At 47.3% G+C, this 14,826-nt stretch overlaps 1 protein-coding gene across 1 annotated transcript; it reads left to right on the forward strand.

Annotated features, from left to right (window-relative positions):
* Nucleotides 1–618: 618 nt before the first annotated feature.
* Nucleotides 619–9,008, forward strand: LOC109687315 (amine oxidase [copper-containing] 3-like). Its single transcript, XM_074045791.1, has 4 exons — nt 619–3,168; nt 6,511–6,796; nt 7,578–7,707; nt 7,978–9,008. The coding sequence occupies exons 1-4, from the start codon at nt 1,584–1,586 to the stop codon at nt 8,251–8,253; spliced, it is 2,277 nt and encodes a 758-aa protein (XP_073901892.1). The 5' UTR covers nt 619–1,583; the 3' UTR covers nt 8,254–9,008.
* The last annotated feature ends 5,818 nt before the right edge of the window (nt 9,009–14,826 follow it).

A 14,826-nucleotide genomic window follows, 5' to 3' on the forward strand; every position in this document is an offset into this window, starting at 1 on the left:
CAAGAGAAAAACCTGTCTTGCTTTCCTGAAGGGCTTGCGTCCCTTGTAGACAGGAGTTACTGTGTTGAAATTCAATCCTAACCAAAGGGACTTGCCTTTCTCACAACCTTGGAAGGAGTCCACTTCTCCTCCTACAGCTTTCAAGAACAAGGGAGAGGAAAATCAGTAGTGTCCTATAAAAGTGCAGCCAATGGCACAGATAGTTCTGGAAAGCCAGAAGGTTCTATTATTGATTTTCCTGGTTTGACCTCCAGGTTCTCAGGTATCCCACTGTCTTCCTGTAATGGTCACCTTGTGTAAAACATGACCCACATTAGGCTTTTTGGTTTTACCTCTTCTGCTCTCTCCTGCCCCGCCCTGCCTCACACCTCACACCAATAGGCTGGCCTCTTGACTGTTGTCTTCCCAGGCCCAGCCCTTTCATGTTTTTGTACCTCAGCACTTTCTGCTCCCTTTGGCTGGCACGTGCTTCCCCTTCTCTGCCAGACAACTGTCTCCTCTTCAAGGTCTCCTCAAACAACTCTTCTTGGACATGTCCAGGTCATAGAGCAGCCCTTCCCCCAGGCACACTAGAGATGCATGTCCCCTCACTGGAACTCTCAGTCACTCCTGGTTCCATCCAGAATCTAGCTGTCCAGATGACAGTGGCCTCTTGAATGTCTACTACCTGGCAAAGGAGACCCCAGTCATCATCTGTGAGGACTGGCCGTCACTGAACCTTGAATCTGCACTATTTTGGAAGAGAGTTTCCTGGGGTTGAGAGCAGTGGCTATTAGGTTAACCCCGCCCCCCAGCTGGTTCCCCAGTTATGCCTGATCATGTCCTGCTCAAGAAGACATGAGGGTCTCGGTTACATAGCCCCTGGTAACAAAGAAGCAGCTAGCTTTTGGTTGCAAGCTCTCCAGTGACTAGGGAGCTCAACGCCTCCACAGTGGACCTGGCTCAGCCCTCCCAGATGACTTGCATTCGCCTCAGCTAAGTTGAGCACCAGGATGACTCTGGTTGCTGGACGGGGAGCAGGAGACAGTGGTGGGGGGCAGAGCCTGGAAGGTGTTGCAAACTAAAGGAAGGAAGGGGGAAGGAAGGAGATCTGGCTGTAGAGGTGGGGCAGGTGAAGTTCATTGGAAGACTTGGAGAAAGGAGAAGATTCTATTTGGAAGGTAGAGAAAGAAGAAACCCAGGACAGAGTCTCTTTCCTCTTTCCTCCCACCAACTGTTATGTTCAAACCTCACCCCACTACCTACTTGGCTCCCGAACCCTGACCCTGAGTGTGTTGTTTGATTTGGAACGAGAGGATAGAGGCTTATATGGGTCACTCAAAGTCCAGGTTCCTACCACAGCTCCACCTCCTGCACCTGACCTGACCCACTTTTCCCTGCTACCCCCATGCCTGTGTATCCCTCTGTTGCAGGCTTCTTGCCTTCTCATTAATACCATGCCCCTTGCCTGCCGCACCATCCAGAGACCAAGACCCTCCGGAGGCTGAGAGAGGCATCCTGAACTCAGGTCCTGTTTGTTCCTTGGTCAAGCTACTTCTCATCTGCACTCAGAACCAGAGCCAAAGACGGCCCAAGCTTTAACTATGGATGTCTTTATTCTTTTGTACCTAGCTAGTGTTCTGGTAACAGGCATAGGTGAAGATGGGGCTGGAGGTAGGAAAGGAACAGAAAGGGAAAGTAAACTTCATGGCCCATGCATTCCACCCAGTGCCCAGCCCTGGACGCATCCTGGCCAGAGCCAGCTGTTTGCAGACCTGAGCCCAGAGGAGCTGACGGCTGTGATGAACTTTCTGACCCAGCAGCTGGGGCCAGGGCTGGTGGATGCAGCCCAGGCTCAGCCCTCGGACAACTGTGTCTTCTCAGTGGAGCTGCAGCTGCCCACCAAGGTGGAAGCATTGGCCCATCTGGACAGAGGAGGTCCGCCACCTGCTCGGGAGGCGCTGGCCATTGTCTTCTTTGGTGGACAACCCCAGCCCAATGTGAGTGAGCTGGTGGTGGGGCCTCTGCCTCACCCCTCCTACATACGGGATGTGACTGTGGAGCGCCATGGCGGCCCAGTGCCATATTATCGGCGCCCTGTGCTGGCCAGAGAATACCTGGACATAGACCAGATGATCTTTGATAGAGAACTACCCCAGGCTGCTGGGCTCCTCCACCACTGTTGCTTCTACAAACACCAGGGACGAAACCTGGTGACAATGAACACAGCTCCCCGTGGTCTGAAATCAGGGGACCGAGCCACCTGGTTTGGCCTCTACTACAACCTTTCAGGGACTGGGTTTTACCTGCACCCTGTGGGGTTGGAGCTGCTGGTAGACCACAAGGCCCTGGATCCTGCTCACTGGACCATCCAGAAGGTATTCTATCAAGGGCGCTATTATGAGAGTCTGGCCCAGTTGGAGGACCAGTTTGAGGCTGGCTTGGTGAATGTGGTGCTGATCCCAAACAATGGCACAGGTGGGTCCTGGTCCCTGAAGTCCCCGGTGCCCCCAGGGCCGGCTCCCCCTCTGCAGTTCCATCCTCAGGGCCCCCGCTTCAGCATCCAAGGGAGTCAAGTGACCTCCTCATTGTGGACTTTCTCCTTTGGCCTTGGAGCTTTCAGTGGCCTGAGGATCTTTGACATTCGATTCCAAGGAGAGAGGGTGGCCTATGAAGTCAGTGTCCAGGAGGCCTTGGCCGTGTATGGTGGAAATTCTCCTGCTTCTCTACGAAGTCGGTACACAGATGGTGGCTTTGGGTTAGGCCACTTCTCCTCCCCCTTAACCCGTGGGGTGGACTGTCCCTACCTGGCCACCTTTGTGGACTGGCACTTTCTTTTGGAGTCCCAGGTGCCCAAGACACTACGTGATGCCTTTTGTGTGTTTGAACAGAACCAGGGTCTCCCTCTGCGGCGACACCACTCAGATGTCCACTCCCGCTATTTTGGGGGTCTTGTGGAGACTGTGCTGGTCATCAGATCTGTGTCCACCATGCTGAACTATGACTATGTGTGGGATATGGTCTTCTACCACAATGGGGCCATAGAAGTCAAAGTTCATGCCACAGGCTACATCAGCTCAGCATTCCTCTTTGGTGCTGCCCAAAGGTATGGGAATCGAGTTGGGGAACACACACTGGGCACAGTCCATACTCATAGTGCCCACTTCAAGGTGGATCTGGATGTGGCAGGTAAGACATCCTGATGGGGGTAAGTGTGCCAGAGGGGTGAGCTGAAGGTTCACTTTAAATTTTTCTTTGAAGCACTAGAAATGTAAAAGGATCTGAGGTAAATGAGAAAGTCATCTTCCTCAGAGGATTTCACTCTTATCAGCAGGTTAGATACTCTTCCATATTTAAAATTATATATATTTTTTTACTGAGAGTGTAGCTCACGTGGTTAGAATACCAGCCTGGCAAGCACAAGGACCTGAGTTCAAACTCCAATACTGAGCAAAATGTTTTTTCCATTAAAAAAATTGCCTGTGTAATTATAGAATTTATCATATGTCCTATATTCAAATGTAGTATATGGATGGACATATTTTGTCTATATTCTATACCCAAATGACATTATAATGTACATATATTTTGCTTTTTTTTCACATAACAACATAATCAAATCAAGCACCACATATCTAGCAAAGGTTTATATGAAGCATGACCTTCTGCAATTTAAAAAAAGAGCACAGCAAGCAGGGTGCCGTTGGCTCTCACCTGCAATCCTAGCTACTCAAGAGGCAGAGATATGGAGAATCGGGGTTCGAAGCCAGCCCAGGCAAATAGTTCGCAAGACCCTATCTCGAAAAAACCCATCACAAAAAAGGGCTGGTGGAGTGGCTGAAGGTGTAGGCCCTGAGCTCAAGCCCCACTACTGCAAAACAAACAAACAAACAAAACCAGCTTGGCTCCGGAGGCTTATAATATTATACTCCTATTAAGTAATCTACAGAGTTTATTAGAATCTTATTAGTTCTACTAGTATACTTTTCTTGTCCCAGAATTTCATCCAGGAATCCACATTGCATTTAGATGTTGTATTTCCTTAGACTTTTCTTGTCTTTCATGACCTGGCCACTTTGGAAGATTACTGGTCAATTATTTTGTAGAATGTCTCTCGATTTGGGTTTTGCTGATATTTTGTCATGATTAGATTGAGACTGTGCATTTTTATGGGCGGGAGGCAAAATCCCACAGAAATGGCCAAGCATGGTAGTTAATACCTGTGACCTCAGCGCTCTGGAGGCAGGAGGATAGAGAGTTCAAGGCCAGTCTGGCTACACAGCAAGCCAAGCTATGGCAATGTAGCTCATGGTCGAGTATTTACTTCAATTCCCAGTACCACAAACAAAATCACAGAAATGATGTATGTCTTTCTCAGCGTATCATATTAAGGGGTACATGATGCCATATGTCTTATGATTAGTGATGGCCTCATGCACTTGATTAAACTTTGTCTTTCAACTTTCTCCATCAAGTTAACATTTTACATTTATAATTAATAAATATTCTGGGAAAAATACTCTGATACTATGCAAACATCCCACTTATTTTTTTTCCGCAAATTTTTGTCCACTAATTTTAGCATCCTCTGGTAGATTTGGTCTTCAATATTTATTACTGTGGTGCTTCCCTCTAGTCATTTAAACTTTTTTCATTTTAAATTGATGGATACATATATATATATACATATATATATGTATTTGTACAACATCTTTTGAAATATAAATACATTGTGGACTGCATAAATGGAATTAATTAACATATGTATTATGAGGCAATCAGGAAGCTGTGGCAGGCAGATTTCGAGTTCAAGTCCAACCTGGGCTACATGGGGAGACCCTGTCTTAAAAAAAAAAATCTAGGGCTGGGAGTGTGCTCCATTAGAGCACAACTAGCATTCAGTGAGCCCTGTGTTTGTTCAATCCCCAGAACCATTTAAAAAAGAAAAAAATTACAAATTTTCTAAGGGTTATAACCTAGTACTCTCATTTATTTTGTTCCTTACATTGTTCTAACTTGAGCCATTGAGAGGTCCCTACAGATTGGTTCCTATGGTTTTTTGGTTTTGTTTCGTTTATTTTTTGGGCTTTTTGAGACAGGGTCTCACTATGTAGCCTGTCTGGTTTCAAACTTACTATGTGTGTAATGCAGGCTGGCCTTGACCTCCTGAGTACTGGGACTGCAGGCATATGCTCCTAGGTCCTTTTGACATGTCTCCATGCCTTTCTGAGCACTTCCTTACTTTACAGCACCGCGTTATCCCAGTGTCATATGAGATTTCCCCGATCCAGCACTGTGGTTAATAACTTCTCCCTTTTATTGGAAAATGGGTGTGCTCATTATCATTGGGATGTCATTGCTTATAGACCCCAAGAGTAGACTTGGAAAATTCAAGTATCTGCTATAGCCAGTGCATGTACACACACATCTATCTTCACCTTTGTACTAAATGATGCTACTTTTTAAACACTTGGGGTAGCACCTCACACATGTAAGCCCTTTAGAACTACTAGCTCCTGTTGTTAGGCACATGAGCATGCTTATATGGAAGGACCAGAAAGAGCTCTTAGTCTTCCAGTGAAAACCGTGGAGTGTGGTTTAGGGATGGTGAATCCATGAAAGGAAACTGAGTCAGTTTCTGCTCTCTCATGGGCCCTAGAAAGTGTTGAGAGAGATGCCAGCATGTTTTGATTTATTACTCTTGGATCTTAGATCATGTAAAATGACTCCTAATACAGGAGATAATCCTTCAGAACTCCAGATGTTCAAGGAACAAAGCGTGATTTGGGCCCCACTTCCAGCTTCCTGTTACATTACAAACTACAGGAGACACCACCAAGCTCCAGCAATGCGGGCCCCGGGGCATGGCTTTCCTTCCCTTTGGTCCCCATGTCTGCAGTCCATATATTTTGGGATCATTCTGTCTGGGCTTCTTCTGTGTGCCAATGTGTGGGTCCTGTAAAATAAGACTGAGACTCCAGTCCCCAGCACTGCCCCAATGCTGTGTGCCTTTGTTGACCAACCATAGCACATTTTTCAAATTCTCTGAGCCTCAGTTGTCCCATCTGTAAAATGGGGAAAATTATAGTTCTTCCTTCATAAGACTGTCATAAGAATAAAAACAGAAATATAAATAAAGCACAGCACACTGCATGCACACAGCTCCTCAGGTTCAGTAAGGGTGAGCTTTAGTTTCATGTTAAACCAGTTCAAGCTATAAGGCTTGAGTTGTGAGAGGCAGACCTGCTTGTCAGGTCAGAAAGAATTTCTCCCTGAGCCTTTCCTACTAGGCTGCTCTATCCTCAGGTAAGCTCCTCTCCTTGCAACCTCCTTACAGGAAAAGGCAAGGGGAATAATTCCTAGATAAGACATAAGGGAGAAAGACCTTCTCCAAACCTCTACACTTGGGATATCCTGGAGAGAAGAGAGGAAAGGAGGGAGTGCACTCAATCTGAAGCCAAGTGGGGGCCAGGGCCAGAGGGCACCATGGTGACTACGTGACCAGCCCTCTCCCTTGCCCACTCAACACAGGACTGGAGAATTGGGTCTGGGAAGAGGACATGGCCTTTGTCCCCACGGCTGTGCCCTGGAATCCTGAGCACCAGATACAAAGGCTACAGGTGACCCGGAAGGTGCTGGAAACAGAGGAGCAGGCTGCCTTCCCCCTGGGAGGTGCCATCCCCCGTTACCTCTACCTGGCCAGCAACCACAGAAACAAATGGGGTCACCCACGGGGTTACCGAATCCAGATGCTCAGCTTTGCTGGGGAGCCAGTGCCCCAAGACAGCTCCATGGAGAGAGCCTTCAGCTGGGGGAGGTGAGTGGTGGGCTGTCAGAGAAGGCTGGGGAGGTGGACTGAACAAAGGTCCCTACACTTCTCTGTCTCCTGTGGATGTACGTGCACCCACACATCCTCTCCTGTGAATCTTTCATTGTTCAAAATGAGGCCTGCTGGGTGGGTGGATGGATGAATGGCAAGAAGCGCAGAGAGTAAAATGTTAATGGCAGAACCTAGGTTGTGGGTACATGGGTGATTACAATTCTTCCAGCTTTTCCATATGTTTAAAAGCTTCACAATAAAACTTGGAGTTAAGAGTTAAGATTGGAAGGAGTATTCTCTAAAATCCAAGCATTCGAGATACTGAACTAGATCCTGGACGAGAATCAGGTTGTGTCCATGCGTATGGATTCAAGGCCCTGGTTCAATATCAGGCTCTCAACTGGGAAGATGGGAGAGTGACATTCCTACCTGAAGTTTGAATTATGGGCCAGCTGATGTTTGAGGTACAAGATATTACATTAAACAGATGCAGGAACTCCATGGGAACTGAGCAGAAAATGATTGAAACTCACTATTGTGGTCTTTACTCAAAGGTCTTGACAGTACTGAGTTTCAGTCATTTTCCCCCTTTTGTCCCTATTTAGTATAGCTTCAGACAGTAGGACAGCTTGATGACTTTTAAGGTCTAATTAAAATTGCCTATGATGGCACACACCTGATATCCAGTACTCAGGAAGCTGAGGTAGGATGATTGTGAGTTTGAGGACTGACTATGTTACACACAAGACCCTGTCTAAAAAAACAACATTGTGTGTAGGTACCAGCTGGCTGTGACCCAGTGGAAGGAGGAGGAACCCAGTAGCACCAGCATCTACAATTTGAATGACCCTTGGACACCAACTGTGGACTTTACCAACTTCATCAACAATGAAAGTATTGCAGGACAGGTCAGCTGAATGAGAGGCAAGGGAAGATGGGGATGGGAGGGAGGAGGCACGGGGACCAAGAAAGCCATCTTGTTCTCTCCCCAGCCATATTCTTCAGGAGTCTTTAGAACTTGCTAAGATTAAAAAAAACTTTATTATTTCACATTTTTCATGAGATATAAAAGAGTATGAGCTGGTGAGCTGAAGTGTTCCCTGCAAGGCCATTGTGGGAGGCAGGGCATGTCTCTAGCAAAGCCTGACCCCATAATCCTCTTTCTTCTCTCCTGCTAGGACTTGGTGGCCTGGGTGACAGCTGGTTTTCTGCACATCCCACACTCAGAGGATATTCCCAACACAGTAACTGCTGGGAATGGGGTGGGCTTCTTCCTCCGACCCTACAACTTCTTTGATGAGGACCCCTCCTTCTATTCTGCTGATTCTGTCTACTTCCGGGAGGACCAGGATGCTAGGGCCTGTGAGGTCAACCCCCTGGCTTGCCTGCCCCAGACTGCTACCTGTGCCCCCAACATCCCTGCCTTCTCCCATGGGGGCTTCTCTCACAACTAGGTGGTCCCTGGCATGGGCAATCTGGTCAGGTATCTCAGGGCCAGGGGAGGATGGGTGGGGTAGCAGCTGGGCACTGGGCTGGACAACCTGGTTCCCACTTCTCCCTCCTCACACCTATCATGTCCAAGATCATCTCTCTTCTGCTGTCCTCCCTTGCCTCCCTCTCCCTGTCAGGAGCACCCTGAGCCTTTAATGCCTGACATAGGGACACATGGCTTTGTTAATCCCAGTGGGCCTGAGTTCCTGCGGGGGTGGGGGGGGGAGTAATGGCCCAGCCAGGAATCTGGAATGACAGCCATGCTTTTCTCCAGATGATTTACTTTTGTTTTTTGCTTTCTGGCCATCTCTGAGGACTGCAATTCCCTAGAGACCTCAGGACACATTCCTGCTAAGTTCCTGCCCCAGGGTGGAAAGGAAAGGCCCAGTCAGGAGCCTGGAGTGATAACCAAGCCTGGCCCCAAATGACTCCTGTGTTTTCTAAGTTTTTTCCCCTTATTTTTATACATGAGAAATAATTCACATGCCATAAAATTTACCATCTTAAAATGTATAATTTTGTTTTTTCATATAGTCATAAAGTCGTGCCTGTCTAATTCCATAACATTTTCATCACCCTAGAAAGAACCCCCATCCTTGTTAGCAGTCCCTCCCCATTCCTCCCCAACCCCTCACCAGCTCTAGATAACCTCTAATTTACTTTACTACTGCGGATTTGCTGTATTCTGACATTTCATTGAAATAGATTCATACCATAAGGTGGTCTTTTGTGACTGACTTCTTTCACTTAACATGCTTTTTAGGTAGTATCCATCAGTATTTCATTCCTTTACAACTAAGTAATATTCCACTGCATGGTGCTGGAGTTTAGATCTTGAACGTCCTCCATGTGTTAAAGGCTTGGTCCCAAGATGGCACTATTGGAAGAAGTGGGACCCGTGAGAGGTGGAGCCTTGTGGGAGGTCCTTAGGTCATTAGAGCATGCCATTGAATTGTGGGACCTCAGTCCCTTCCTCTCTCTCTCTTTTGCTCCCTGGCTTGTCATGTGAGTGGTTCTGCTCTGCTTTGTACTCCTGTCATGATGTGCTAAGTCATCTCAGGCCCAAAGCAACAGGGACCGCCAAACCCGTGAGCCAAAGTAAACCTTTCCATTCTATAAGCTATTTTGGCATAGTAATAGCAAGTTAAGTAACATATACGGATATCCCACACTATGTTTTGTCCATTCATCAGTTAATGGGCTTTTGAGTTGTTTCTCTTTTTGGTTATTTTGGATAATGCTGTGAACATTCATGTTTTTGTATCGATGTGTATTTTCCCCTCTCTGTATGTACCTCTCTTGGGTATTCAGCTAGTATTGGAATTGGGATGGTAGAGTGCCTGCCTAGTAAGCTCAAGGTCCTGAGTTCAAACCCAAGTCCCACCAAGAAGAAGGAGGAGGAGAAAGAGCCCGTCCTCTGCCCCGGGTTTTGAATATGAAGTTGGGGCCTCTGGAGATCAACTGTTCTGCCAAGCTCCAGGGCAGGTCCTGTGTCTCAGTGTCTGATCTCGGTAAACTGCTTCTCTATGTTCATTCCCTATCATCCTGACACAGTCCTCCTTCTCCCTTTCGCCTTCTTCTCCCATATCATATCTTCTGCTGTGTCCTCCAAAGTCCTGGGGGAATGTCCCTGCTAATTCAGGTAATGGCTCAGTTCTGGTGTCCTCCTCTGCCCTGGGCTAGGGAAGCCTTGGATTCGCAGGTACTGTTTTGTCTGACAGGACCATCTCTATCTCTATGGGAGACACACGTCTCTGGATAGCTCACTTTTTCTTGTCTCTCTGCCTCTCACTGAATGAATAAAAATGTTCCTTCTGTCATCTTGTCATCTGTCTACACTGCCAAATAATTCTCTTCCAAGTCCCTTCTATTCACATAGACCGTGGCATACATTTTTATGAAGGGGATGGATGGTCAAGAGACAGCAGCTGCTTAGGGGGTTTTGTGGGTAGAATGATAAAGGGTCATCTGTTCCCAGAGCCCTGGTGGCCGTGGCCTCTGCTATTCTGCAGCAGCCAGCATAGGTGACAAGAATGTCACAGAGGGTAAGAATCAAGATGTTTCAAAAGGCCAGAAAACTGGCCTGAGAACTGGCCAATCAGGGGTGGGCCTGCAAATGGGCCAGTGGGGACCTTCCTCGCCTGCTCAGGACAATAACCTCCAGGGTTGCTGCCCTCCCGGGGTGTGGACTTTGGATGGGCATACATAAGAACTGGGATATTTTCCAGGAAGGGGCTTGGGGAGGAAGTAAGGTGGGGAAGAGACTGGCCTCAAAGACCAAGCTTCTGTATAGTGCGTGGAGTTCATACCTCTGCTTCCCGAGCTTGCTCACTTCTGTCAGTGTCTTTCCTGGGGCCATGAGATCAAGAAGAGAGGGGTGCCTTCCCTAGCAGGAAGCCCACGCTATCCACCCAGCCTTAGGGGGGCATTAACGGGATCTGGCAAGAAGGGAGTTCAGGGCAGAGGTTTGGGTCCAATTCAGCTTGTGACCAGAAGGAAGTTCACAAACCTGGAGCTCAGACCATGTGAAATCCCATGGCTCTCTTGACAACTGCCTGAAACCCCAAATCAACTGAATGAACTAAAAAGGAACTAAGTTCTGGCCAAGAGACCAGCGTAAGAAAACTAAAATCGTGGGAGCCACAGTCTCCATTGACGAATCTTGGTAGGATGTGGGGAAATGAGAAGGGTGAAAGCAAAGCCTGCTTGCTCAAGCTCTTGATTCTTTCCATGCTGCATCTCAGCTAAATGGTTCAGCCTCTCTACTCTCAGTTCAGATAAATATCTTTTGTTTTTCTTGGTGGGACTGGGGTTTGAACTCAGAGCTTTGTGCTTGCAAAGCAGGCTCTCTACCTCCAGTCCATTTTGCTTTGGTTATTTTGGAGATGGGGGTCTCAAGAACTGTTTGCCTGATCTGGCCTTGAACTGTGATCCTCCTGATCTCGGCCTCCCAAGTTGCTAGGATTACAGGAGTAAGCCACCAGTGTCTTACCAGATGAATATCTAATTTTGATCTTATTGTGGTTTCTTGGTTAAAGAAATGTAGGCCACAATGAGTGGAAATGTTCTATCTTGTTCCCAAAACAAATGCAGTATGGGAGCCGCTGCTGCTGCTTCAGAGGCAGGGACAGGGACAATGGACTTGTAGCCTTAGGTCTAGGTCTGGTGGGGTGGGGGAGCCCTTTGAGTGAGTGTGCAACAGGACTCCCCCCAATGTCAGAAGGCAGAGCCTGAGCTTTGAGCCTGAACTCTAAGGAAAGATCCCAAGGGAGCCCTATTGGAAGACTTTGCTGAAAATATGTCCTTCCAGTCTCAAGAAAGAAATGACAGGCCCCTGAGAAACGCCAGAGAGATCCAAAGGGTCAGAATCCCAAAGTTCTAGGGTGAGTCTGGTGGGAGGAATCCTTGGGGATTGTGGGCCCTCTGTGGACTTCACTGGAGGAGCCTCAAACACCCCCCCATCCTCCCCTCCCCCCCAACTCCCCACCTCCCCCAACTCCCCCCCCCACAGATCTATGTGTGCTCTTGGGGTTCTACAGGTTCAGTTCTACCCTGCAGTTCAGCTTAGTCTCTTTGGAGGGCCTGTGTCCTCACTCTGACACTTGGCCTGTGGCTGGCAAATGACCATGTTTGCTCCACTCAGGCTCCATGGGTGGAAGTCTGCAGCTTTTGATGCTTTCCTCCTCCTCACTAGCATCTCACTTGGGATACCCAAGTATCTCTCCTCGTTTTTCATTCATCTAAGTGTTGGTGTTCTTGGACTGGTGGAGTGGCTCAAGTAGTAGAGCGCCTGCCTAGCAATGACAAAGCCCTGAGTTCAAGCCCCAGTCCCACCCAAAAGACTTGTTCTTGTTTCTGTGCACTTGTGTTTTTGCCTAGTTCAGGTATCGTGTTAGGCAGGCACTCTTACTGCTTGAGCCACTCAGCCAGGGTTTTTAATGATGAATTTTTTTGAGACAGGATCTTATTAACTATTTGCCCAGGCTGATTTCAGACCATGATCCTCCTGATCTCCTCCTGCTGAGTAGCTAGGATTATAGGAGTGAGCCACAGGTAGCCGGCCACTTTTGTATTCTTTCTCCATTTAACATTACACAATAAGCATTTTTGTTTTCTGGTGATACTGGGGCTTGAACTCAGGGCCTTCACCTTGAACTACCCCACCAGCCCTATTTTTGTGAAGGGTTTTTTGAGATAGGGTTTCACATACTTTTTGCCTGGGCTGGCTTTGAGCCTCAATCCTCCTGATCTCTGCCTCCTGAGTAGCTAGGATTATAGGCGTGGGCCACCTGCACCCAGGTAACAGTGAGCAATTTTACAGGTTGCTATGTAACATTCAAAATGATGGAAATTTTTTTTTTGTTGTTTGTTTGTTTTCTTTTGATTTTGAAGTTTTAGCAAGGATTTATTTTAGTGCATGAGGCCCTGAATTAAAACTCCAGTACCACCAAAAAAGAAAGAAAAAACACTAACAAAATGAATTTATTTATTTTAGTATAACAGAATAAAGTATAGACAAGTGGGATAGAGGAAAAAAAAGAAACATTTCCTGTTCCCCACATAGGAAATGGGAGCAAAAACTCCCAAAATGATGGGTTTTGAGGGATTAGATACTTTACCAAGTTGGTAGTAAACTAATCTCATGCTCCATTGGGTGACTGGGTTGGTTCCAATTTGCTATCAAGTGGAAAAATGACCCACTGGACCTTGGCTTTGAACAGTGGCTTCTACATGGCAGACTTACAGGTGCAGAGCTAAAAAGAACTTTGGGAGTCATCTGGTCCATAGCCTTGAGTGAACATCTAACCCAGTGAACCCATTTCCTCACCTAGAACATTATAATGTATTTGAATCTCTCAAGTGTTCTAGGTTTGAGAGGTTCTTCTGACACTAAAATGTTCTTCCACAGCCCTACCTGCTACGCATCAGAGGAAATAGTTGAAGACATTGCAGTCCAGATGATTCTCCCCACTTTCTGACCCATAAAGTGCCCCCTTGCCCCCTTGCCTTCCTTGGTCAGATGGCAAAAGAAATGTCTGGGACAGATGAATTCTGGGAACTTAAGAAGAGTCATCTGGGGCTGTCTATGGCAATGTTGAGGATGAGGCTGCATTTCATTTTCTTTGACATTGGTGATGGAATTTGTCCAGTAGGCACTGTGCTAGGTGCTGGGAGGCAGGGAGCAGGGGACAATTGTGGGAAGGAGTCTGACCATCATGGTTCCACTGCCTGTCTTGGCCCATGTGGGATGCTCTAGAACAAGAAGATCTCTGTGATGGCTCTCAGAAGGGGGAGGTGGCCCTGGGGCCTCTCCTGCCTCTTATCTCCCTCCTTTAAAGTTGGTTCTTCACCCAGACTATCTGGCCCTGCTTCCCGGTAGCTGCCAGAGAGACCTCATCAAGTAGAGGGGAAGAGAGAGGATGGTTCTCAGTTGAGCTCAGGTCTCAAACACCTTCCCACTGAATGTCTTTCACACTCCTTGACTTTGCTCGTGTGACCAGAATGTGATAGGGAACCCTCCCTTTCTGGAAGGCCCTCAAGGAATGTGATGTCTAAGCCTGTCCTACATCTCTCATTGAAAGGGAGCAGCCAGTGACTTCTAGAGTTCTCTGGACCCTGAAAAGGAGAGCCAGTGTAGTAGAGACACCTCTGGGGCAAGTGATTTACATCTGTAACCTCACTTCATCCTCACAATTCTTTTGAGTGGGACTAGATTGTGAACTCAGGGCTTCAGTGCTTGCAAAGCAGGTTCTCTACCACTTGAGCCACACCTGTAGCCCATTTTGCTCTGGTTATTTTGGAGATGGGCATTAACTATTTGCCTGGGCTGGCCTTGAACCACAATCCTGCTGATCTCAGCCTCTCAAGTAGCTAGGATTACAGGCATGAGCCACAATACCTGGTTCTCACAATAATCTTGAAAGGTGGATATTATCCCCTTTTGTTGATGAGCAAACTAAAACTCAGAGAGATGAGGTAACTTGCCCAGAGTCAACTGGCTAGCATAAGGTGGGGCAGAAATTGAACTCAGGTCTCTGTAGAATTCCCTTGAGCCACTGTTCTTTTTTATTGCCTGATAAGCCTGTTTATAGCATTAGAACAAGGTAATGCTTGAGAAGCACTTGGCACCTGATTCATGTCAGTGACCCTCTGAGGACAAAATGAACACTCAATGAACAAGAGCAGGAATGTACAGTTGCCTTTCCCACAGGCCCTCCACCTCAACTGCACATTGAAACCCCTATAAAACCCAACCTCCCCAAACTGCACTTCAGACCAATGAAATTAGACCCTGTGGGGGTGGGGATCAAACACTGGCAGCTTTTAACTTTTCCAGGTGATTCCAATAGGTGGACAAGGTGGAGAAAACTCTGCAGATATCTCAGTTGCTGGCCTGAGAAAAGGGCCTTACCACAAACTCAAAGTTATATGATGTGACCATCAGGAGGTTCCGAAAACGAGCATTAGAAAGCTTATGCCAGCCCAGGTTTGCTTCTTCAAAGAGGCCCTCCACATACTCAGGCCTGTACCTGTGT

Source organism: Castor canadensis, chromosome 11 (assembly GCF_047511655.1).
Source record: "Castor canadensis chromosome 11, mCasCan1.hap1v2, whole genome shotgun sequence".
NCBI classification, from domain to species: Eukaryota; Metazoa; Chordata; class Mammalia; order Rodentia; family Castoridae; genus Castor; species Castor canadensis.

Coding starts and splice junctions, on each gene's coding strand:
- LOC109687315 (XM_074045791.1), top strand. CDS start 1,584: ATGGATGTCTTTATTCTTTTGTACCTAGCTAGTGTTCTGGTAACAGGC. Junction 3,169..6,510: donor GGTGGATCTGGATGTGGCAG/GTAAGACATCCT, acceptor CACTCAACACAG/GACTGGAGAATTGGGTCTGG. Junction 7,708..7,977: donor ATGAAAGTATTGCAGGACAG/GTCAGCTGAATG, acceptor CTCTCCTGCTAG/GACTTGGTGGCCTGGGTGAC.